Below are 25,180 nucleotides of genomic sequence, written 5' to 3' on the forward strand. Positions count from 1 at the left end.
ATGCACTTGCTCATTTGCATCATGAGAAGAACTGTGGAACAGCTGAGATGCTCTTACTGCATGACTACATCTGATGTGTCCAGTGAGCAGACGTAATGACCACACTCTCAAAACAAGGACATCAGGACATATACATAGTGTTAGACCATGCAGACTTGCTTCTTGCTACAGCATGAAAGTTTTCAGCTGATTGCACTTTTTTTTTAGCGTCTGTGTGTTATTGTTTGGAAAATAGATTGGAAGTGGGTCTTTCGGTCTTTTTCTCCTTCTCCTTTCTCCTTCTCCGCTGTGAGTAGTGCAGTGTTCTGATTGGTGAGGCAAACCTGCCTGTTTGTGATCATTATCATTTCAGGCTTAGTTGGAGACATCAGCAGAATCCAGATAATGGTGAACGAGTGTGTGTGATGGATTTAAGGGAAGACTAGTGTAACAATGCTTAAGCTTCATAGATGGAACACCAGATTAGTCCTTGATGCCTTCACCTGCATGTTGCCATGGAAACATGGGGGTTTTCTCTCCTCATGCGTCACCTGCAGCTTCATTTTTTTTTCCTGCAGAGATGCTCACGTTCATATAGAAAGCGTGTGAAGAGGTGAAAGCGGATGTCCTCAAGCCACGTTGTGTCATAATGTGCATGAATTTGATGAACGCTTCCCTTCCTGCTTGATTATGTTGCTGTAGAGCAGCGATTCCCAACCAAGAGTACTGAAGCAGGTTCCAGGGAGTACTTGGAAAGATTGTGATGTTGCTTTGTAAAACCTGTAAAAAAGAAAGTTAAGAAAAAAATGAACGCGGAATAATTTCATTATAATGAATGCCTGGCTTAACACATTCAGCTTTTTAAGAAATACAATATGAGCTAAAAGGAAAAATGTTCAACTACTTTTTAATTAAATACTATAAGAAATTTCATGTTCATGACTTTTTAAAAAGAGGTTTAGTACCCATTTGATTATGGCATATAATGATTGTATTTTGCCATATAAATATCAAGCATAGCGTCAGTTCTGGCAGGTCACGTTAGTCAAGCTCGCATCAGCTGACTCTCAGCTGTTCCACGTCTACCTATAGGAATACGACGCCTATCACTGTCTGTATACATATATAAGCTCCTTCAGTATTATCAGCAGCTCTCGCGTTTCTCAGGAGCTAATTACCCTCCTCCATCCCCAGCTCCTCCTCTCGCCCAGTCAGGATTTGGCATTCTGATTCCCCTTGAATCTGAATAAATTCTCGAATTATGTTGTACTTTAAAATCTTGAATTAATGATATCTGCAATACATTCATGTTGGTTCTGTTCTGTTTACCCTAAGGGGGGTTATTGCTGCTGTCCCTGCTCTTATCCATGCTAGGCTGCATGGATGCGCAGGGAGTTCTCGCCCAGAACGGAACCATCCCGCCAATCCAAACTGTATGCTAATTGTCTATTGTCGATAGTGGTCCTGACAGAAATAACTTTTTACCTGTTTTTTTTTGTTTTGTTTTTAAACAAAGTGAAATATCGTGTTGATTATAGCTCATACTTTAACCCACTTTACAGTTTTATTCCCAAGGATCCTTAAGTGTGTATTCCAGTACAAGGTTGCCAGTTTATTTTGAATCTGACATAACTGTAAAATTACTCATTGTTTCAGTGAAGGAGTCAGTTGTGAACTCTTTTGATTTATATGTGAATAAAAGCCTAAATTCAATCTGTTCATCATATAAAGTGATCGTGTCTTATCCGAAACTAAATTAAATCATTCAATTCAAATGGATTAGTTTCACGATCTCTTTATGAACTTTTTGAAGCGTCAAAGTGGTAGTTGCAAAGCTATCAATGGAGGGACAGAAAGCTCTCAGATTTCATCAAAAAGATCTTAATATGTGTTCCGAAGATGAACGAATGTCTTGAGGGCGAGTAATTAATGACAACATTTTCATATTTGGGTGAACTAACCCTTTAAAATAACTTTTTTTGTTATTGTGAAGGTCATGTCATGTCGCATCCAATGTAGACGCCGCTCAACCCTAGTGCGTTAGACCTGACTACAACACAATCGTACATTAGTAATATTATCACTGTCAGTGATTCACTGACGGGTTCATAAAAATAGCTTTTTCAGACTGCTGGAATGGCAACAAGACAATCAGCATCACTGATTATAATGGGTTCTATTGTCTTTTTTTCTGCATCGTGCCACTCTCGTGCGGCTTAAACACGGTCTAAGAGTGTAGAGCACCAGGACCTTGACCCAGACTGTCATGTCTAGTGCCTGCAACACACACAGTATCTCTTGCAGACCTGATGCAGCATTTTTTGCCATGCTGTTAATGGCAGATCTTACCCTTAAGGGCTGCTCTAAGGGAAACTAGTACCTCAGTGCCTCCTGCCGCTTAATGAACCGTGGCTTCCAGCTATGCAAGTGTGTGCGTGTGTTTTTATGTGGCTTTGTTTGTGCCCAGAGGTGGAACAGCAGACGCCTCCACTGCAGTGAAAATGAAACTGCCCAGCACTGAAACCGTGACCCACTCCAGAAAAAACGGATCGATGGAGTGCAGAGCAGATCTCTGCCAGCTTCACCCTGCTGGCTCCGCATTGCTAAGCCTCACGCTCTCATCCTCAGCACCCTGTCACTGATATATGGGCACTTACCCCAACACTGCATGCCGCTCAACCCCAGTGTGTTAGACCTGACTACAACACAATCATACATTAGTGATATTATCACTGGAGGGTTCATAAAACTTGCTTTTTCAGACTGCTGGAATGGCAACAAGACAATATAATTTCTTTCCTCACAGCATCTGGTAGTGAGATTAAAGATTAATGTCTGCCTGGGCATTCTCAAGAGCGTTCTTGCATATGCCTGATTCAAATGCTAAATGACCACCGTGGTGATTACATTACTCATCGTATTACTGGGTCTTCACTGGCATTGGTTTCAAGACTATTTCTTGTCAATTTTAAAACCAATGAAAGTAACCTGGCTGAGAAAATTTTGTGCCTGCATCTGTATCGTTTGTTGTCATGTTCCCCTGGCTGGGTACCAAAATAAACTAAGGACAGCAAGTAAAAGATGGCTGGGAAGGCAAAGGGGATGCTACAAAGAATGGATGCCAAATGCAAATGGTAATTGCATAAAAATGCTCAACAGCAAGACACTTGAACTTCTGCCATCAGCTTCTATCGACTGAAATTGTACACCAACTACTTGGGAAAAGAACTTGAGTGAGGAACTCAAACCAAAATAATCCTTCACTCTACAACAACAGCAACTGTATTTAAGGCTGCTGGTAGGAAAATCTCACTGAACATCAGAGAAAGAAAAAGAGTTGTTTTGGTACTAACTTGAAAGAAAATATTACTTTTAGAGATACCGCTGTGCCTAACATTTTATCTAGGTTGAGGCATATATATGCAATATTGTTCAAAGGTTTGGGGTCAGTAAGATTATTAAGCTCTATTAAGATTATAAGCGCTTTTATTCAGCAAGGATGGATGATAGCAAAGACATTTATGATGTTACAAAAGATTTCTATTTCAAATAATCATTGTTCTTTTGTACTTTCTATTCATCAATGAATGATGAATAAATGTATCATGATTTACAAAAAAAATGTAAGCAGCACAATTTTTTTTATTCGCTACTTTGTAATGATATGGATTTTCTGTCCAAATAACTTGAATTTTGGTTTTCTGTCCATATATACAGTATTAGCACTATTTTAAGTGCTTCACATAGGAGGTTGTAAACATCTCCACATTCCTCCACCTTACAAGAATTACCCAAATAAACCAGTGATGACCTTTTTTATTGTGACTGACAGACTACCCTTCACCAGTATGTGTAAGAAAGTTGCTGTATATGGGCATCAGGGGACTTATTACGACAAAACGGTCACATCGTATTCTGCAGACCTCATAAAACACTGATTCACAGGTCATATGATATTGTACAACACTAATACCTATATGGCTATTCTGTGTCTACTCAAGTGTATGCGGATGCCCAGTCTCTGAACTGAGAATGATGGGTCTGCAGGAGGGTCTTAACTCTGTCAGGACAGAGCCAGTCGGCTGTGCTCAGATCAGCGGCCCCTGGTAGTGGGGCAGAGCTGTGACAGGCACTGAATAAAACACAAACAAACACGGCTCAGGCCAAGCCTGGCCAGCAGAGTACTCCGTCTCCCCTTGGTCCCAGGAGGAACGAGAATGCTGAGTAAGCTCCGTGTGGGGGTGTGTATGAGTAGAAACACTGCAGTGCTGCAAGGAAAGACTTTCGACCCCGAAAACAAGGCATATCATTTCAGATGGAGCAGAACAAAGTCTTAGCACAGCACTACATGACCAGATTAACAAAAGTAGAACACAGATTATTGGTAAAAATTTTTTTTTTTAAGTCTCTTATGTTTACCAATGCTGCATTTATTTGATAAAAAAAAATACAGTAAAAAACAGTATTATTGTGAAATATTACTAGAGTTTAAAATACCTGTTTTCTATTTGATTATATTTAAAAATATGATTTATTCCTATGATGGCAAAACTTAAGTTGTGTCACTTGATCGTTAAAAATTCATTTTAATATGCGGATTTGCTGCTCAATTATTAATTAGAGTTCTTATTATTATCAATCTGTTTTTGCTGCTTAATATTTTTGTGGAAATCGAAATAATTTTTTTTTTAGGATTCTTTGATAAATAGAAAATTTGAAAGAACAGCATTAAAAAAGAAATAATTTGTAACATTATAAATCTTTTTATAATGTTACTTTTGATGAAATTACTGCACCCTTGCTGAATTAAAAGTATTAATTTCTTCTTTTTTTTTAAAAGTGTACTTACCCTACATTTTTTAATGGTAGTTTATCATGGTTTACACAAAAATATGAAGCAGCACAACAGATTACAACATGGATAATAATAAGAAACGTTACTTGAGCAGTAAATCAGCATATCAGAATGATTTCTGAAGGATCATTTGACACTGAAGACTGGAGTAATGATGCTGAAAATTCAGCTTTAGCACAGAAAATATATTAAAACAGACAACAGTTCTTTTAAATTGTTATAATATATGTATTTTTGGTGAAATGACACAAAAAAACCCATCAAAAATGTAATTATGACAAATCCTATTAAATACAACAATGAACAAAGTATTAAGATAAGAAAAACATCAAGTGAGATTACTCGACATGCACGCATAAAAACTAAATTGCATGTGCGTGTGCTCTTGAAAGATCTAGTTTACACTGAAGCCAAGAGCATTGATTTTATAAAACATTCACTCCTCTAATTCCATCCCTGACTCACCCCACACAGCTCTGTGTCGTTACCCACGTCTACAGGGATGAATGACACCGACGAGTTCACACTCATACTATCGCTTTCATTCGCCCTGTCCTTCTCTCTCTCTGATGCACTAACTCTCTGAGCTGCCCCATATCTCTCTCTGCCACTCTCATGTTTGCTCTTTTGTTGTCTATCATCTCTTTCTCAGCTTCTGAAACAAACCTAGTAAAAAAAAAAAGACTATTTAGAAATGCATAAAAAAAATCCATATATGTCTCTCCAATGCTAGTTACAGTATCTGATCATTTACATAAATTCTCCATAATCTTAGTGGATATCAAATGAATATGTAAAAACCTCATAGCTTCAGTATAGCCTTGATTTATTGCTGTTGGTTTTAACCATTTATTTTGTTATGTAACCATGCCCAACAGATCTTGAAGGCATAGCAATCCTAATGATCGAATTCGGTGGTTAACGCTGGCATCAGCAGACGTGTGCATTTAATCAGATCCATGTCGTACAAACAAAAAACACCTTATCTTCTTTGTTTTTCAGACGCCACTATTGACATTTTAAACAGATCTTACTCTGTGGTTACAGTAAAACGTTGTGACGTTGATTTGATGTGGCTATTGCTGTAAGAATCCATTTCATTCACTACATTTCTATTGGTTTATCAAATTACAACTCTGAATAATCACAATAGTTTTGAATATTATTTTGCAGTAGCTACTGTGCTGCTGAGCTGTAACACAAGAGCTCTTGAGGATCTCACAACAACAGCCATCCAAAACAGACACTACTCGTATGTAAACACTATTACGCCATCTGTTGGCCAAACAGAGGAACCGTGCAATAAAAAGGACAGCCGAATGGCGCATTTCCTTATACCAGAAAGAATCTAGAATCTACTCTGAAACCACTGCCGTCTCAGTAACCTGTAAAGTACAGAAAATAAGAACAGCTTTTATTGGAAGTCTTTCTACTAGTCACAGTTTCAATCACACATTTCCACTATGAATATATCAGACATGGTTAATCAGCAGATAATGTATTCTTGTTAAAGCATGTGGATAGAATAGCTTGGGTTTTTTCTGAGATAAACAACATGAGGGGTTTTGCGCAGCGCTGCCTGTGGTGAAAGGCCTGAACTCAGCACGCCCGACAGACGCTGAGACATGGAGGAGACAAACTGCATGCCAGCACGTAGGCAGCAGCTCATCTCCTGCCTCTCCTAAACGCATAATCAATCTTACTTAACGTACCTACTCCCTCTCTGAGGCGACAGAGAAACAGCGGTGAGACATGCAGTATTAAACCCTCAACTACAGCTTAAAACACACTGTATGTTAGAATGGTACCAAAACTAGAGTGCTGATGCCCATGCAAAGTTTGACGCTATGATGCCAAGGCATTTTGGAAGGTTGTCAGGACATTGCTATCAGGTTGCTAAGATAGCTGAAAAAAAAGCAACGGTAAGTGCTGAGCTCCTATTTTAAGCCAGTTATGACAAAGATAGTGTGTAACAATAACCATTTATTATGATAATTTGCAGACAGTATAAAAATATTAGTTGATTTGCAAGTCTTTGGCAAGAACCGGCATACAATCAGATAACAACGGATAACACCACACGATGCCTGTCATGTTCTTCTTAAGTAAAAAATAAGATGTTCTTAAGATTCCTTTTTGAGAATTCCTTAAGAATTTTCCTTAAGAAATTTCTTGCCTTCTTCTTCAAGAAGATTGTCATGTTGTCATGAGTCCAGCCAGATGGGACAGGGATTATCTACAATCTATGGGTTATCTATACAATAAAATGTATATACGATTAGTTATTTTGTCCATTTTATTGTCTGCCAGGTAGAAATTGTTTGTCTGCTCACTTAAAATGAAAAGGACATGCCAAAGATTATTATCCCTTCTGTTCTGTGGGGTCTGTGCAAATTTGCCTTAGCAAGCAATGATATTTAAGACAGGTTTTCACCTTTCAATCAGTAAGTTCAAACTCCACGGACTTCTTCTGAATGTTTTTATTGAATGGCATCTTGAAGTCATCAAAGTCCACCTCAAAACTGAAACGCTGCCGCCTCCTTTCCTTCCTCTCCATCAGCTCGCTTGTGGTTAGCTGATTTTTCCACGTCTGCAACAAATAGCAGGAAAAACAAATATCAAAATAAATGCTAATCTTTTGGCTACATGACATCTCATCCTTTCTTAAACTAGAAGTTTGTACCCACATATTTATGTGTAAAACATATATTTATATTTTTTCATATATTATTTTCAAAATTGTAAGATAACATAAGAAAAACTATTTAAAAAAAAAAATTAAATCACAATCTTGGTGCTCTTATAAACAGCATATGTTTTGAATAATTTAAATAATAATAATTAACAAATTCTTGTATTTCAGAGTAACAAAAATAGGTTCTGCTTCTGCATTCAATGCATCTGAAAATGTGTAGTTTTGGCCAATATAAAACATTTATATTTCAAATGTTTTTGAGAATGGCATGCTTAGCCATTGCTGAGGTGAAAACCAAGCTTTTAATGTTGCTTATATGTCTGTAGCAGTGTAGTCAAAAGTACGACTTCGGTCTATCAGCGGATCCCTAATATATCCGCTGCTTTCAAACACTCCCGTGTGTGTGTAAGCGCTTGGTGAAGACAACATGTTTTTGAAGCGTTGATCATTGTAGCCAATCACAGACATATATGTTGAGCACGTGAACACAATGGCCAATCAGAAGTGTTTAAGAATCCGTTCAACAGCGCTCAAAATGTTGGTATCGTCACATTTAAAAAATGTCAAGTCGGTACTTTTGGCAACACTAGGCTACTATGTGGTGATTTTAATATGCTTTAAGACAAACCATGTGTAAATTCATAAGTCAACACCATTGCTGAGTATGTTCTCCGTGCAGTGCAGTGAACCAAAGACAGTCTCAAAAATGCGATCACGTCAACGAGTGGATCCCACGCGAGTGAGTGAGTTGAGGCGGGGCTAATTTGCATATTCATAGAACCGCGTATACTAAATGAGGCAAAGAGTTACATTCAAACTATTTTAAGGCATGAAGAATTTTCTTCAAGGAAAAAACGTTTAAATATGTCATTTTGGTTTTAAGGGATACAACTGACTACAGGGGGACTTTAAAGATCTTGCTGCATGTGCTTTCATGCAAAATGTGAGTGTGAGGAAACATTTGCAAAGAAGAATGTAACCCTACTGTGAGTACAGCCCTTATATGGAGACATATCTATGTAGAATAATCCAGATTAATGAACGAAGAATGTGAGGTAGAATGAGAGTAAGAGCAAATGTATGTGCGCACACACCTATGGCAAGCCGTTTTAACTTTTATTCATTTCCAGGATATGAATACTTGATATCAACAATTAAATTTTCACTAGTTAAAATTATAATTATTGATATCAGGAATAATATTTCTACTAGTAACAATGGCAATTTTTGATATCAGGAATTACATTTTCACTAGTAACAATGCTAATTCTTGACATCAACATTTACATTTTCACTAGTTAAAATGATAATTCTTGATATCAACAATTGAATTGCAACTAGTAAAAACTATAATTCTTGATATCTGTAATTGTATTTTCACTAGTGAAATGTCACCATAGGCTAGGCAAGCCGTTTTAACTTTTATTCATTTCCAGGATATGAATACTTGATATCAACAATTACATTTTAGATATCAACAATTACATTTTTTGATATCAACAATTACATTTTTGATATCAACAATTACATTTTTGATATCAACAATTCAATTGTTGATATCAACAATTCAATTCTTGATATCAACAATTGAATTATTGATATCAAAAATGTAATTCTTGATATCAACAATTGTATTTTCACTAGTGAAATGTCACCATAGACTGCCATTCAAAATCAATTGTTGATATCAAGAATTGATTTCTTACTAGTAGAAATATAATTTTTGATATCAATAATTACATTGTTACTAGTAAAAATGCGAATTCCTGATATCAATAATTAAATTATCACTAGTCTAAATGTCTATTCTTGATATCAACAACTGAATTGCTACTAGTAAAAATTTTCATTTTTGATATCTGAAAATGTATTTCTGATATCAATATTATTTCAGATATCTAAAATGGCTTTCTTACTAGTAACAATCACATTCATGATATCAGAAATTAACATTGTCACTAGTGAAAATTGAATTATTGATATCAAAAATGAACATTGTTACTAGTAGCAATTCAATTGTTGATATCAAGAATAGACATTTCAACTAGTGACAATTTAATTCTTGATATCAAAAATAAAGGTTTTTACTAGTAAGAATTGTATTTCTGATATGTGAAATTGGAATTTCAACTAGTAAGAAATCAATTCTTGATATCAAGAATTGATTTTGAATGGCAGCCTATGGTGACATTTCACTAGTGAAAATACAATTACAGATATCAAGAATTATAGTTTTTACTAGTTGCAATTCAATTGTTGATATCAAGAATTATCATTTTAACTAGTGAAAATGTAAATGTTGATGTCAAGAATTAGCATTGTTACTAGTGGAAATATAATTCCTGATATCAAAAATTGCCATTGTTACTAGTAGAAATATTATTCCTGATATCAATAATTATAATTTTAACTAGTGAAAATTGAATTGTTGATATCAAGTATTCATATCCTGGAAATGAATAAAAGTTAAAACGGCTTGGCTGCCATTCAAAATCAATTCTTGATATCAAGAATTGAATTGTTGATATCAAGAATTCAATTGTTGATATCAAGAATTCAATTGTTGATATCAACAATTGAATTGTTGATATCAAAAATTTAATTGTTGATATCAAAAAATGTAATTGTTGATATCAAAAATGTAATTGTTGATATCAACAATTCATATCCTGGAAATGAATAAAAGTTAAAACGGCTTGCCATACACACCTGTTTTTGCATGGAAACACTTGTTATTAGTACATGAGGCCCACTGTGCTGCTCACACAGGCCTAGCTCACATTTCTCTCTGTGCATACCTGTGCGTGGTGTCCAGCTTACCGTTCTTGGCACAAAACTGATGTCCAATTTGTTGAGCTTGCCGCTGGTGATCTGAGCGCTGTGCACGATAACACTGTCTTCCTTCATTGCTTTCTTGACTGCTGAGTTTGAGGAGGCTGTGGGAGTGGGAACGGTGCCCTGCTGAGAAGATAAAGCGCTAACACCGTAATCAAGACACAGTGGACGTGATGACACATTGACAATGGTGTGACTTTCAACAAAGGTTCAGCGGGGTTTCCCTAAGCACACTAACAGAGTCACAAATCTGCCAGTGCCTTGTTGGGGGGTAATATGACACGTCTGGACTCATTTACTTACTCTTTGCTTGGGTTTTCATTTCATTTTCATTGCTCAAGCTCTTTAAAGCAGGATGGATTCTGATTGGCTGCCAAAGTTTCAATCGTTTATCAGCTGGAAAAAATCGTTCTGAAAGTGATTCCAACGATATCGTTTCTTGATGCCGTTATGGTTATAGTTGTGGTGTAACCTCTGCTATTCTTTTAAATTTAGATTTTCTAAATAATATCTTTATAGTTATCTTTATGGTTATCGATATCGGTGTGAACGGGCCTTTAATCATCAATTATTAAATTAGTTAATTTCATCTATAAAACAGTTCTGCAGAATAACAGTGATGTCATCATCCAGCTCAGTTGAATTCTCATCCAATAGTGTCAGTGCAGTCAAATCAATAATATGGTTAAATATTAAGTGTATTAATATTGAATATTATTATTTGATATCATTGGTGTCAGTATAAAGTCCAGGACCATTGTAGAAACAAACAAAAAATAACTAAATTATCATCTTTAAAGTATATTAAAAAGGAAAAAATATTGATTCCTAGTCTCATAGTATATGTTTGAATAATGTAAGAATTGTCTATTTTGATTTCATGGTGATTTTAAATGAAGGTAGGCGTGTACAGTAGATATGCTGAATCACATACAGTACGCTTGCTCTACCTTTTCTTTTGTAGAGCTAGGGGTTGAGGCCGGCGTTGGTTTGCGATGGACTTTGACTGGCTGTGGCTTCTTGTTGTCCTTAGGTCTCGGTAGCGTATTAATCTTAGCCTGGATCAAATCCACCACTCTGAAGTCTGCATAAGCGTGGGCAACGTCCAAGCAATTTTGCTCTGCAATTAAAAGATTGAAAGTTCCTGACTCCAATGACAGCAGTTGATCAATCTCAGAGATTTAATGCACTGTAAATCTGGGCGTTCATAAGAGCGCTCCAGCAAAGATGAGATGGCATTGTGGGAATGACGTAGAAACAGTCTGCACTGGTTGCGAAAGGTTATGAATTTGCTTCAATAGATTTATGTTCCATCAGATGTAGTTGTAAAATAACTGTCCTTCCTAGAAAGTGGACTGTACCTGTCTTATTTACTGCATTGATCTTTGCCCCAGCTTTGATGAGGTACTCCACACAGGACGGCCTACAGCTCTCGATGGCTCTCATTAGGGGAGTGGCTCCATTGAGAGTGGGCGGGTCCACATAAGCTCCCGCCTCCAGCAGCAACTTTATAATGTCCAGCTGTCCTGCATGACAGGCATGATGCAGAGGAGTCCAGTTGAACTGATCACATGCATTCATGTCAGCCCTGTAATGAGATTATCATTTGGGTATAATTTTTTTATATATAATACACATATGCCAGTGTAAATATACTTTAATTTATTCCTTAAAGGGATAGTCCACCCAAAAAAATCTGTCATTTACTCACCCTAATTTATTCCAAACCTGTATGACTTTCTTTATTCTGTTGAACACGAAAGAAGATATTTTGAAGGATGTTGGTAACCAACAGTTTCTGTTCCCTTTGACTTCCATTGTTTGTTTTTTTTGTCCATATAATGGAAAACGAATGGGAAACAAAACTGTTTGGTTACCAACATGCTTCAAAGTATCTTTTTTATGTTCTGCAGAAAAAGAAATGCAAACAGGTTTGGAATGACAGGAGGGTGAATTTTGACAGAATTTTCATTTTTGGGTGGACTATCCTTTTAAGTCAACACTTAGAAGTTCATAAGTCTTACCCATTATCAAGAAGGAACTTTGCCACTTCAAAGTTCCCACTTGCACATGCAGCCATGAGTGGTGTCTTGTAGAACCGATCTTTCACATCTACTGGAACCTTTTGAATGAGTGCTAACCTAAGAGACTCAATATCTCCTGTTTTAGCACAGTAGTTCATGTTTATGTATATCTTTTCGGGCTCATCGATGTACCACGTTGTGTCATCTTCGATAGGATGTGCTGGTCGATGGTCCCGGTCATATCTGTGGGTATCTGTAAAATGCTGGTAGCTTTCAATCATAAAATGCGGTGGCCCACCATCATCACGGCGATGCAAGAGATCCGGTGGGACAGTGCAGATGGGCATGGGTAGATTGAACTTATTCTTTTTGGTCTTTCCTGACTTGGTTGCTTTCTTCTTCTTAGGCCCATAAGATGCCATAACATATAACTTTGGAAGATATGTGAGTCCTCTTAGAAAGTCATTCATATTTATAAAGCCCTCTCTTCTCTTATCGAGAGCAAGCAGAAGAGTATGCATTTGGTTATCATCTAGAGGAGCGTGCAGTTTCTGAAGAACAGACACAAACGTCACCCTGGACACCACCTCTATTCCCCTGATGCCGTCTGATGCTGACTCGAAAGCACTTCTTAGCGCATTCTCATTTTCATGAGACCAGTCGTGAAGTGTCAGAGCCCATGGTTCATTTGTGCCGCCCATCCCTTTTGAGAACTTTCCATGTAGTCGTTCTGCCTTCTTAAGCTCTTTTACAGTGGCTTTGTGGCCAAATTCCTTAGCAATCTGACGAGGAAGCAGACCTTCTTGGTTCTTCAGTTTAGGATTGCATCCTGAAGTAGGAAATTGCATTTAATATAATAAAGTTTTGCATGTTCCACATCAAGAAGCATTATTGCTTTTATAGTAGGGCTGCATGATTTGTGGAAAAAATTTGTGGTTTTTCTGATACAAATTTTGATTGCAATTTTAAATGCTTTTTTTTTTTTTTTGTAGGGCTGGACAATTTATTATAATTATTACTAAATTAAAATATGAAACTATATGAAATATTGTTGTTGTAATACTATTGTAATATATTTCACTGTAAAATAAAACAATTAAGTATTTAGGAAAAATAATATATAATAATAATAATAACAACTATATTTTATAGTAGAATTACAGAACTAATATTTATAATTATATAATATCTTAATTTCTTAATTTCTCATCCTGCACTGCACAGATTTCTATCCAATCAAATTATCTCTAGGACGAGAACGGAAAGGAAAATAAACTTTCCTTATGAATTAAAAGGAATAAAGAAAGAAAATTAGGAAAATAATCACAAAATGCAAATATAAGCAGCCTTCTCCCCTGGTTTAATGATTTTGTCTTAGAGTTTTGAATGAATTGATTTACCTCTTTGAGCTAGAAACCTGCAGCAATCTGTGTAGCCACCAGAGGCAGCAAAGTGTAGCGGTGTATCCCCCTCTGTTGTTACCACTCCAAAATCTGTTGCATATGCAGACAGCACCTTAATGATCTGGAAATAGCATAAGTAGAATTAAAAGCAGTGATCATAATCACTGGGAGAAATACATAGGCTTATATCCATTTTATCACTTTTTATATAATAGAAGAATACAACAACAGAAGTGACACTCACTTCAAAGAAGCCTTTTTCAGCCGCAAAGTGAGCTGAGTGGAATCGCTTCTTATCCAGAGCATTGACATTTCCTCCTTTCTTGAGGATGGCTCTCACTAGACCTATTGCTCCTGCTCTGGTGGCCTCCATCAGAGCTGTCAAACCGGTTTTCTGGGATATCATACACACAAAATCAATCTCACCAACACCAGTCAACAGAGCTAGGAGGCCTACATTATATTCTGTGTAGTCAATGTAATACCTTTGTGTATGAACAAATGGTTTGGTATTTAAATTACATGCGTGCGATATCAGAAGGTTGGTTTGTTTGAATTCAGCTCAGCCAAAGAGGATTCAAATATAATTATCAATTACACAACATTTGCATACTTGATTTGTGGCATTGGGGTCTGCTCCTCTCTCTAGGATACTGAGACACATTCCCTCACAGTCCTGAGCTTGCTCGCAGGCCAGCAGGAACACTGGCATCCCAGTTTCTGAAACATTGTTGACATCTATATTGCCTTTTAGGGCCACCTGGAGGCAGCGCATGTGCCTTTTGGTGGGGTGGATGCAGTAGAAGAGCAAGCCTGGGAGAGAAGCCAGAGTACGGATTACTCAGATCGGTTTACACACTAACTGGTCGTGCCCTGATCTGTAATTAGATAGACTGCATACAGTAAATCTCCATAACTGGCATGATGATGCCAGCTGTTGATGATCAATTGTCGACTACATGGCTGCTGTCAAATTGTCTTATGAAGAATTATGTAAGGATTCAGGGCGGATCTAATCCGTGGGGAATTTGCATATCATAATTAATAATTGGTAATTAATAATTATTCATACATGTTTGGATTAGATCTGTCTTACATGTTAATAAATCTCCCGATAAGGGAGGATCGGTCATTCTACCTGCATGCGTGCATGTGAATCCCGGAAATTAACCACAAGTTGCTTGCAGTTAATTACCCGGGCCATGTTTCACACACAGGTAAAATGAATTAGCTCAATTGTCAGGATAATATTTGTGGGATCCACAATATCATCTTACTTTATAGGATGTCAGGAAACGCAATTCTCTGGCCAGAAGAATTGGGTTTCCCGCCCATCAACACATAACGTTAACGTTACTCTTTAAAGTATCTGTAATTCATAAAGCTTGTAGCATTTAGACCTTTGGCACTTAAGTGACTTGAAATTGAGCAAAAAGACAGCACATCAATCTAATGAATATATAATTAATTTAATAGAGGCATGACTACTTATGTATTTACTACGGTTACATGGGATATATGTATTTACAAACACATAGACAACAATGAACGATACAATAAGACATCAATGAACGAGAAATGCATAAAGTTTGGACAATTGATAACTTACACGCGTGAGCGAGTAAGAGAGAGAGGAAAGGGGATGGGGAGAGAGAGAACAGAGAAATTGGGAGAATTTCATTGGCAGGAAGACATTCACCTCTCCGATTACAACACGGAACATCATCTTAAAACTTCTTAGAAGCTCTATAAAGAGATTTATACTTGCAATCAACTTATGTTATGGTTTCTCTCTGTGCCGAAACATTCCTGTACGGCCCTGTCTGGCCGCGTGAGCTGAGTCCTTTGGGTGTGAGGAAGCGTCACGTGGGCTGCTTGGCGCGCGTGTTGAACGGAGGTTTACAGTCTTTGTTGTAACATTTCCAAAGGGAAATAGTTCGGCTAAGTTCGTTTCACTTCGTGGAAGTGAACTGAGTCGGCTACGGAAAACAAAACTTTGACTAACAAAAAGGGAATAAAGATCTCTACGGGGAAATCACGCGGAGTTAACGTTGCATCTTTCCATGGCTTTGAAGAAGCGTGTGTGTCTCTCGGTCCGGCGCGTCACGTGGTCACGTGCGCGTGTTTCTCCTTCAAAGAGAGCGCGCGCTCGTTTAAAGGTCCCTGGTAGATGGATTTGCTGAAGAGATATGTCACGGTCACGGGGTTTCCTTTTCAATCGTCGATTGGAATTAAACACAGAGACTTATCTACAAATGAAAAACACAACTAAACTAGAAACAAATAAAAGAAAGGCGAAGAGCTCGCCCGGAGGCGAGACGTTACATCATGACACGGGAGGAAGAGAGCGAGCGCAGGGGAGAAGCGTCATTTATCACACTATGAGAAATCCAGCCTCTTCCTGTTGGCTTGGCCAATTAGAGGGTTGGAAGTTTACAGGCGGGACTTTGGGTTTTATTTCTCTTTGTCTTGTCAGACTGCTTGTCTAATTAAATTATGACCTGTGTTAGGAAGGGTCATTTCTACTGCAGAGATGTGTTATGCACATAATCATACCTTTTACGGTGTGTTCATACATATATCTGGCTGAGTCAAGTCAAGGGCATTTTTACGATATCAAACACGACTGTTATAGGTAAACATTTACATTAAAAATACACCTAGGGTATTTATAATTCACTTTTAAGTTACGGACAAATTATAGTCATTACAATGTGACATGGGCAAATGGACACACATAAAAACACATCGAATATATCGGGTTAAATGTCTTTTAAAGAAAAGAAGTTCCTTTCTCTTTGAACATCAAATTCCAAGTCAGTCATACAAGTGTCTCGTTACAGGAAACCACGCTCTGTCCTGAGTGTGGGTGTCAGCTGTGGGGGAGGTGTGTGTGTGTGTGTGTGTGTGTGTGTGTTTGTGTGTGTTTTTTCAAGTTCCAGGCCTTTTGGGGCTAAAGGCTTTGGGATTTTAGCACGAAGGTATTTAGTTATTCAGATTCACCCTGGCCCAGTCCTTACAGTCCCCCTTTTTGTCTGATGAAGTCCCTGTGTGGACTTAATCGGACAACAATCATCACAATGGACGGATGGCAGGTGAATCATGACTCATGCAGCAGGTGGTTATTAGGGCTGAGGATTCAGCTCTATGAGGTTCGAAGCTGCCTCTGGCCTGGTCTCTGACTTGGCACCCCCTTTTTGCGGGTTTCGTCCGAAACCTTTCGTGAGCTTGGCTGAAGATGTTTGTATCTCGTTGAGTCTCCTGTATAGGATGAAGGTCAAGCCCAGTGTCAGGGTGTGTCTGACTACCATAGAGGTACACCGTGCAGTGTCGTCTGCGGTCCAGGTTTGGACAACAGGTGAGGTAGTCAGAATGGGTAGTAGAGACACAGCTTGGAGAGCTGTGTCGATAGGAGCAATGTCAATTAGCTGGGATCACCCCCCCTTTCGCAAACCACAACTCCCGTTCTGGAGTTAGGGTGAAAGTGTGGTACCTGGAGAAGGATGGGATTTCCAGTTTTAATTTGTACTCTTTGCATGGAAGATGGTATCATGCCAGGTCGTCAAGGTGAAGGATGGCACTTTCCGGTGCTTGGATTCACAGGCTCTAGTGGAGCGAGGTGACACAGGTGTCAGTGTCATTCTGGTCGTAAGTGAGTGCAGCTGTGCGCACAGGAGTGTTAGCGAGCCGCCTGTCACTTACACTCTCTGCTTGGGTCTTGATGCCTTGAGTGCGTAGCTTGGCTTCGGCAGGGCAGCGGGTGTCGCTGATCTGCAGCCCGCAGATTCCGTCAGTGTTGTCTCTGAGGAAAGGCTTGTTAGGGCAGAGATAGTGAATTTCTTTGGTCAATGTGCACACGTACGGGTTCGGAGCTTAGGACGGCTTTGTGTTGCTGTCGTTGCAGTCAACCCCGTCCGGCGTGTGGATCTTGATGTGAATGTTATTTTTCAAAATCTGACCTTGACAATGTTCTTGAGCCGGTAGATTCGGCTTGACTCTATGATGGGCAAGTTCGAGAGAAAGCCCCCCCCCCCTTCTCTGCTTGTAGTCGACGCAGAGAGGGATGGCACTACCCAGAGAGTAGGAAAGGTGTATTTGTAAAGAGTCAGTTGGCGTGGTGATGGCGGACGCCAGCACGGTTTTCACGAGGCTTAAGGGTATCAGGTGCGGTGGAATTCTACCCCTGGCGAGGCTGTCGATGGAGGAGTTCACCCCCTGCAGCAGGTTTGTCATCAGGGCTGTTATCAGCTGAGTTTGGGCAAAGTCATTCTGGAAGACAGTAAACAGCTGTTTCATGGAGTGAGTGTTGGAGTGCATGGGGTTCAACGCTGTGAGTGTTTAAAGTTACCACAGTTCCCTTTAGTGTCTTGTCGATGGTCTGCAGGGATGCACTCTGTTGTGAGTGCTCGTGACAGTCATTTTCTCAAGTTGCTTGAGCATGTGTTCAACCACGGTCTCAGCGTGAGTGCGGGAGTCCTTTGTCCATCGGCACCTACCCAGCTGTATTGTGTTGTTACGCTGGGGTAGTGTGTTCTGTAGGCGTTGTAAGGATCAGGTGGCACATTCACTTTCTGAGTGCGGGTCCGGCAGAAAAGGAGTCCTGGTGCCAGACCTGGTGAGATGTCCGAGTGCGGTTGCCCTCTGGTTGGCTGGAGGCACAGCAGCATCCTGGTAAAAGTGAAAGGGAGAGAGAAAGAGAGAAAGGGAGGAAAAAGTGTCTCTGGTGCTGCGGCGTGCAGCGGCATACATTGGCATTACCCCCCTTTTGCACTGTGGCATCACAAGCTGTGGCGCGGTGATGGCATCAGGTGCAGAACGCTGAATGTTGTTTAGTGCACGCAGCATGTGCTTGTCGACGCAGGTTGGCTGAAGGCACCGGTTGTCGGTGGGTGCAGACGGCGGTCGTGGGTGGTTGGAGGGGTAGAGAGGTGGTTGTCTCAAAGTTCATTTGGTTAGTCACAGTGTTTGGTGAGCTGAAAGGTGCAGGGTAGCAAGTTCACATCTCCATTTGGTGCTGAGGCTGTGCCTTTATGGCTGGCTGAGGGAGTTCTTGTGACCTCTGTGACCTGCCAGTTAGGTTCTCTTGACCTGTGTGACTGGAGGGGGAGGGGTTTTTGAACTTTAGCTCAGACATTCAGTTGTTTAGGGTCTATTAAAGGCTCAAAGCGATTTAACAGAACTTGGCCAATCGGAAGTGGGTACGTGATCGGTACACTGGGTGAACGGAAGCTACCTGTTTTGAGCCAAATGTTGTTTTGGCTGTAGGATTGCACGTTCAGCTCACATGTTTGGGACTTGAGAGTTCGTTTTGATGCTCAGCTGTAGCACTGAGTCTTTCAGAGAGTTGGGCTGACATTAGCGTGGTGTTCGAGCTAGTGTCTAGCAGGCGTTCAAGGCTCAAATCAATGTCTCTGGTGGTGGTTAGGTAGAGTTTTCGTGCCACCCCCTTTTTGATTAGGCTTTACAGAAGTCTTGGCGTCTGGGCTGGTGTCGTGACTGATGAGCGGTTAGGCAGGGGCTCTGTGGCATTCTGGCACACTTGTTGTGAGTGATTAATGCGTGGCCCTAAAAGTTCAGAACTACTGCTTAATAGGTTCGTTAAGCATTTAGCATAAAGCTAAGTGTCTCTTGTGTCCTTATCTTAGCTGTGACTGTTAGGCTAAGTGTTGTGTGGTTCCGATGGTGCTTTCTTATTTAAATTCTGCTTATTGTCAATCCTCAGGACTCTAGTAGTGGTGTTGAAGGGTCACAAAACGAGTGCACTGGTTGAAATTAAGCCAAAATAACAAATAAGAGGGTCTGTTTCCTTTCTGGGCCCTATAGGAGATGGAACCACACTCGGACAAGAGAGGCCAAAAAAAAAAAATTTAAATCATATAGATGACCTAATAGACCAGGGAATAGCTGCTTGCTATTATTATCAAGGTCAAAGGAATGAAATAATTAATGAGGAAAATAAAATAAAAATTAAAGCAAAATGGAATAAAATGATCAAACACAGGAATGATCTGAAGTCGAGAATAATCAGTGGCATTAGTGACTAAACTTTGGATTTGCTTTGATCAACACTTTATAGTGGGTTGTAGCGGTTGCATGTTCAAAACCACATCGTGTGTGTCCCTCCAAAGGTTTAGTCAACATGCAGATGAAACTTCCTATGGTTATACAAATTCTTCTGTAGTTAGTTACGCAGTTTACATGTAGTTAAACTTAAGTTTAATTAACAGGGGATCTGCGAAGTTAGTCTTCAACGGTTAGCAAGGAGTATTCCTAAACCAGTGAAGGTGAACTTTAGCTAATAAGAATTGCAAACACGGAAAGTGGATAATTAGAAACCCTAACTGGTGTTGAGGAAAGTATTCTAGAATACTTTGCCCTGTGGAACACAGGCGGTGATTAAGGGTTCAAGTAAATGATGCTAGCTGCTAACTGTGGGAGTTATTTAGCTTAGTCTATGCTGTACGGGAGCTAGGTTAAGTTAGCTGGATGCTAGGCTAGATTTAGCTTAGCCACCCAGGCTGGTTTGTTTACAAAAGTGACATTACGAGTTAACACTTCCTGTGGCAAGTTGTTGTCATGGGAACCAGAGCATGTCAGAACAATTCAACAGTACTTGAAGAATGTCTGTACATTTTACATGAATCACACACGTTTTAACGGGTTAACAGGAGGCGCCTATACTTTGTTTTTCAAGAACTTGATGTTCCATTTAGTAAACTGCAGATGTGTTTTGGCATTTGCTAATTGTACTAATGGAACTTTGCTCTTTACTTTACATGACTTATTCTATTTGTTTACAAAGTAAGGAAATAGAATTGCTGCAAGTCAACGCTTGTCTAAGCGCATGTAGTTACGTCCCTTCTCGTGCATAAATGCTGATTTTTCAGCACGTGACTTGGTTTGATCGCTTAGTAGCTTTCTGCTTGTAGATGCAGCCAAAATTCAGGTGAATTACATCAATCTAGCAACAAATTTATTTTTCTTTTTTTTTTTCTGAGGGCCTTTACATCGTAGAAAGGGGAGCATCACCCGGGTCTACATAGATAACACTGTTCTGAGTTTTCTTTGTCAGAAACAGGTTTTAATCATACCGCGATTTGGATTTCCTTTTAACCAAAGCGGAATGGATATCGGTACAGATTACAAGCTGCTGAGATGATACCTTTTTCACACAGACTTACGCTTTAATGCTGAAGTTACTGATACCAGTTGAGAATCTAAGGCTCTTTTACTTGAAGTAGAGATGTCAATTCCAGCTATTGTTTTATCGGCATTTAGACAAGCCAGCGATCGAAACACGTATTGCACGTTTTGTTTTAGTTGGATCGCGAGGATCAAGTGCACGCCCGTGGGTTAACGGTAGTTTAGAACTCAGGTGATTTTACTACACTCTGGCGTCAAGGTAACGTATACCCTATTTGGAGCTGGTGTTCTATGTAACTCTTCACTGTCACGGAACCTAATGTTTAGCGGTGCCGATTTACTCAACATCTAGAAACCGTTTGTTTCAAAAGAGTCGTGCATAGTCTGTCGGCCGTTGAGGCTTACATGTCCGTCTAAGATTCCTTTAAATCAGTAAAATTCTAATTTTACAGACGCAGAGTCTTGCAACTCTTTGAGCACACTTTCATATACTTTTAAAAGTTTTATGTCCGATGTTGATCAAGGACCTTTTAGCTGAGTCTTGCACGGTGTTCGTGCAGTGTGTCTTCTGGTTTTGCAGTTCAGGAATTTGGGGTTTTAGGAATTCTTACTGAGGGGACCTTCACGCATCGTTGAGTGGGCATTGCGTGGGGGCAGAAGAACTATGGTGGCTGACGGGTTTTGGAGGGAAAGTTTCTTGAAACTTGTGTCCTCAGTCATAGGTTCGTTGTAAGTTCCTCAGCAAACTCGTTCGGAGCGGTGGTGGTAGCACAGGTTCTTCTAGGTCTGTGCTGCTGGGTGTCTGTGACGTGTGTTCACCGGTTGGAGACTGCAGGTGAAAAATCAATGTCCTGTAGATTGTCAGAGATGTGTGGAAGGCGGGCTTTTTTCACCCCCCCTTTTCAGCTCTTGTGCGTTGGCTGAAATGTGCGGACCGGTCAGGGGAAACTTGTGGTGTGCGTTTCCCCTTTTCAGGTCATGCTGCAGTCTATAAGAGTGTGGCAACTCTGTGTGATCGGTGCCAAGTTCGTGTTCGAGATCTTGTCTCTGTTGAACGGGCTTGTGGATGGTCGCACGGGCCTCTTTTGAGTTTTTCGCAGGCCGTGCGCTTTCGAGTCTCTTTCAGTTCGGTCTCTGCTCTTTGCAAGAGGCTTCACTTTGTCGGAGTTTCTCGTCGAGTTCCTCTCTGGTTCTTTTCTCTGACTATTCACTTCGGTCTGTGTCGATGAAGGTTAGCCAGGGCAGTTTGAAGTCTTTCCACTTCCTTTTGTAGCTCGGGGTCGTTGTCATCCTCGGCGTTGCAACCTTGTGCTCCAGGGCGATGCGGCTCCTTTGTGGAGGCGTGCTTGCGCGGTGAGCTGGAAAGCGAGGTTTTGACGTGTTTGGCCCAGTCTTTGTCGTGGGAGCTTTGGCTGGGTTGGTGCGACATTAGCGTGTCCACGTCTGCGTCCAGCTCTTGGCTCGAGGCTCTGAGTCACTAGCGTCCTCGGGCAGGAAGTTAGCCGTCATGGCGGTCAGCCATGTGTCGAGGTTGTCCCAGCGGGTTGTGGGACTGTAGGACCGGAACAAACTGGCTTCACTGTGGGCGAGAGGAACACAACACACGCAGAGAGAGACCAGTGCAATTTCGTTCTACGTTTAACGAGCTATAATACGGGTTATGCCGTGTATGAAAATTTTGGTTAACTGATGCAGACAGTTAAATCATTCGGTGGGACAATTTAGGTAGTTCAGTATGGGCCTGAATAAAATTTAACAGGGCGGTAGCTTAGTGGTCACCTGTTGATGCTAACGGCTTGGTTTGTCAAACTATTATTCAGCGTTCCTTGTTGTCTCAGATAGGCTCTGTCTTCTAGGTGAACTGAAAGGAACAGAGCACAACAGAAAAGAGCAGTGGCAAGATAACAAAGTTTGAAGTAACATGCAACCATTAAAGATGGAAAGTTCTGTAATGAAATGGCGTCAATAGTACACAGGAAGTGTTACAAGGGAAGAGGAGGCCTAAGCCTGCGGTTTGTGGCTCGGAGAGGAGAAGGGAGCCACACGCTTCAATGACCGGGGGAATTCATAGATTCTGTGGCCAATACTAAGTGGATGGGTTTAATACCTTTTTCTAGTTTGCCTGGGGTGAAATGAGGTCATTCCGCTCGAAGTCAGCATCGTGGTTGGTCCTTCTGTCGCCCCAAACACTTGGCAGCAGTGTCCCGGGCCTTTCGGTGCATCTGTACCTAGGTGCGCCCTTTCAAGCAACTTGACCTGGAACACAACCGGCGGTGCCGAATTGGTAATGTCGTGTTGCGGGCCGCACGAAGGGAAAGATACAGGAAAGTCTGAGACCCGTGCTCAGTCAGTGCTGGTGACGCAGATCAGACGAACCAGCCCGCCGGACCCCGAGCAGAGCTGACTGTCAAATTGCCACAGCCCGAGAGAGCTTTCTACCTACAAACACAAAACAGGATGAAGAACAATTGAACCTCAACGTGAATTAAAGCTCTTTTATCTAAATCAAATTGAGTGTCTTTTTTTTTTTTAGAAAAATCAAAGGCAACGGCTTTACTAAAATTATGGTAAAAACAAAGGGAATTATGACAATGTTAATTATCAGAATAACCTAGTCTCCCTTCGGAGGAGAGTTTTAGAGCCGCAGGAAGAGCACAGGAGGAAGCAGGCTGTAGTGGCGCGTTTGGGCCACAAAGGGTTTTGGGCCACTTCCTCTTAGTGGTCAAGCTGGCTGACAGAGAACTTGATTTAAATTGCATTCAAACTGGTTTAAATACGATTCAAATCAAGCGTATTCATAGATGTTAAGTAACTTCTAGAACAGCAAGGAGACAGTTGTAATAAAATCAAATCAAAATTATTAAAAATAATTTGAAAAGGGAAATATAGAAAAAGCCATAAAACAATTCCCAACGGGCAATGAGACTTAATTCAAATTAACCTTGAAATCGGTTTGTTTCAAACCAAATTTGAATAAGTGTAGGAAATTAAGGGTTGGCCTTATATTTGATGATCACGACCACAGTGAGGTGTCAGTGGTAGTAACCAACACAAGATCAATTGGGAGAAAGTCATTTCAAAACAGAGCGGTCATCAGAAACTGCTAAGACATAATTTTGAATTTTTTAAGTTCAAATGTGGTTTGAACCAAAATCCAAAACAAGTGCACACAGTCAAGGCAGGGAAAATCATGTTAGTAAACGTGGCTGTAAATTGCCATGCATTGAAAGTTAGAAACACGAGTTCAAAATCTCACTGGTAAACTTTGAAGTTGTGGGAAGAGAAAATTGAAGAAAAGACGCTTTACCGCTAGTGTCCACACGATGGCGCTATTGCGCTCATGGAGGGTAAAGTCAGGACGTGGAGGCCGTCTGATACTGGGAAACTCAAGGGCGCGCCCTAGCGTTTGGCAGTAGCATTGCAGCCCGCCTGCTTTCACAAGTGACTGTCTCAGAGGACGTGCAAAGAATTACACGCCTCAATTGCTGCATCAATCCGAAATAGTGCGGAATTTAAATATCGACGGATTTCTTTCCGGTTCTATATTTCACAAAACGGCGTGGCAGGATTTTTCCTACACACACACATAGGGACAACAGGAATTACACGTCTGTCGTTCGGACACACATACATTTATCGAATAGCATTTTATGATTGAAAAATGTTTTCAGTGTTGGATTTTTTTTCTCGGTGCTATGTTTTACAAGCACATCTAGCAGGATTCGTCGCTGCGTTGTGCGAGAGAAAACAGGAATTATTCATCTGTTTTCGACTCCAAGCATATATCAAATAGCACTTGTGATAATATGCTTTTCGGTTTTTTACAATTGAGTAGCTAAGTCAATGTTTTAACCAGGAGTTTTTATCATTAATCTAACGATTATAAAATAAGGCCTTTTTAAGAATAGTGAAAGAGCATCGATTCACTAAATCTTGTCTTCACCCTGACAGAAGAACATCGTTCGGACAGGGGAGTTTAACATTAAAAATGTCGTCGTTCAAAAGAGGTTTCTTTTTTTGTGGGACAAATTTAATACTATGAACTGCAGTTTACTTTTAGTTATTAACAATGGCAAACGGAATGTCAGACATTATTTTGCAGCGGTGAGTTCGCATTGCGTTCGCTCACTCGAGGCGCACGTACAATATTAAATCACAATATAGACATAGATTGAAAACTGATTTTGCTCATAAAACAAGTTTAAAATGTGCCCGCATCCTCCACCACTTTATGTAAGGATTCAGG

At 40.1% G+C, this 25,180-nt stretch overlaps 1 protein-coding gene across 5 annotated transcripts in view; it reads right to left on the reverse strand.

Moving 5' to 3' along the window:
• Positions 1 to 272: 272 nt before the first annotated feature.
• Positions 273 to 25,180, reverse strand: part of ankef1a (ankyrin repeat and EF-hand domain containing 1a) — a 28,962-nt gene continuing 4,054 nt past the window's right edge. For 2 of the 5 annotated variants that reach the window (XM_056269427.1, XM_056269431.1), the window contains exons 3-11: positions 14,405 to 14,604; positions 14,036 to 14,185; positions 13,789 to 13,912; positions 12,389 to 13,217; positions 11,726 to 11,952; positions 11,315 to 11,484; positions 10,350 to 10,490; positions 7,259 to 7,424; positions 273 to 748 (exon numbers count right to left, since the gene is read on the reverse strand). In XM_056269427.1, the coding sequence (XP_056125402.1) occupies positions 7,272 to 7,424; positions 10,350 to 10,490; positions 11,315 to 11,484; positions 11,726 to 11,952; positions 12,389 to 13,217; positions 13,789 to 13,912; positions 14,036 to 14,185; positions 14,405 to 14,604 (1,994 nt within the window). In that variant the 3' untranslated portion in view covers positions 273 to 748; positions 7,259 to 7,271. Of the gene's footprint in view, positions 749 to 5,316; positions 5,501 to 7,257; positions 7,425 to 10,349; positions 10,491 to 11,314; positions 11,485 to 11,725; positions 11,953 to 12,388; positions 13,218 to 13,788; positions 13,913 to 14,035; positions 14,186 to 14,404; positions 14,605 to 25,180 lie in introns of those variants that run through there. The other 3 variants (XM_056269430.1, XM_056269429.1, XM_056269428.1) reach the window with 3 other exon arrangements.

The sequence above is a fragment of the Rhinichthys klamathensis genome, unplaced genomic scaffold (genome assembly GCF_029890125.1).
Source record: "Rhinichthys klamathensis goyatoka isolate OS25496 unplaced genomic scaffold, OSU_Roscu_1.1 h1tg000281l_1, whole genome shotgun sequence".
Taxonomy (NCBI): domain Eukaryota; kingdom Metazoa; phylum Chordata; class Actinopteri; order Cypriniformes; family Leuciscidae; genus Rhinichthys; species Rhinichthys klamathensis.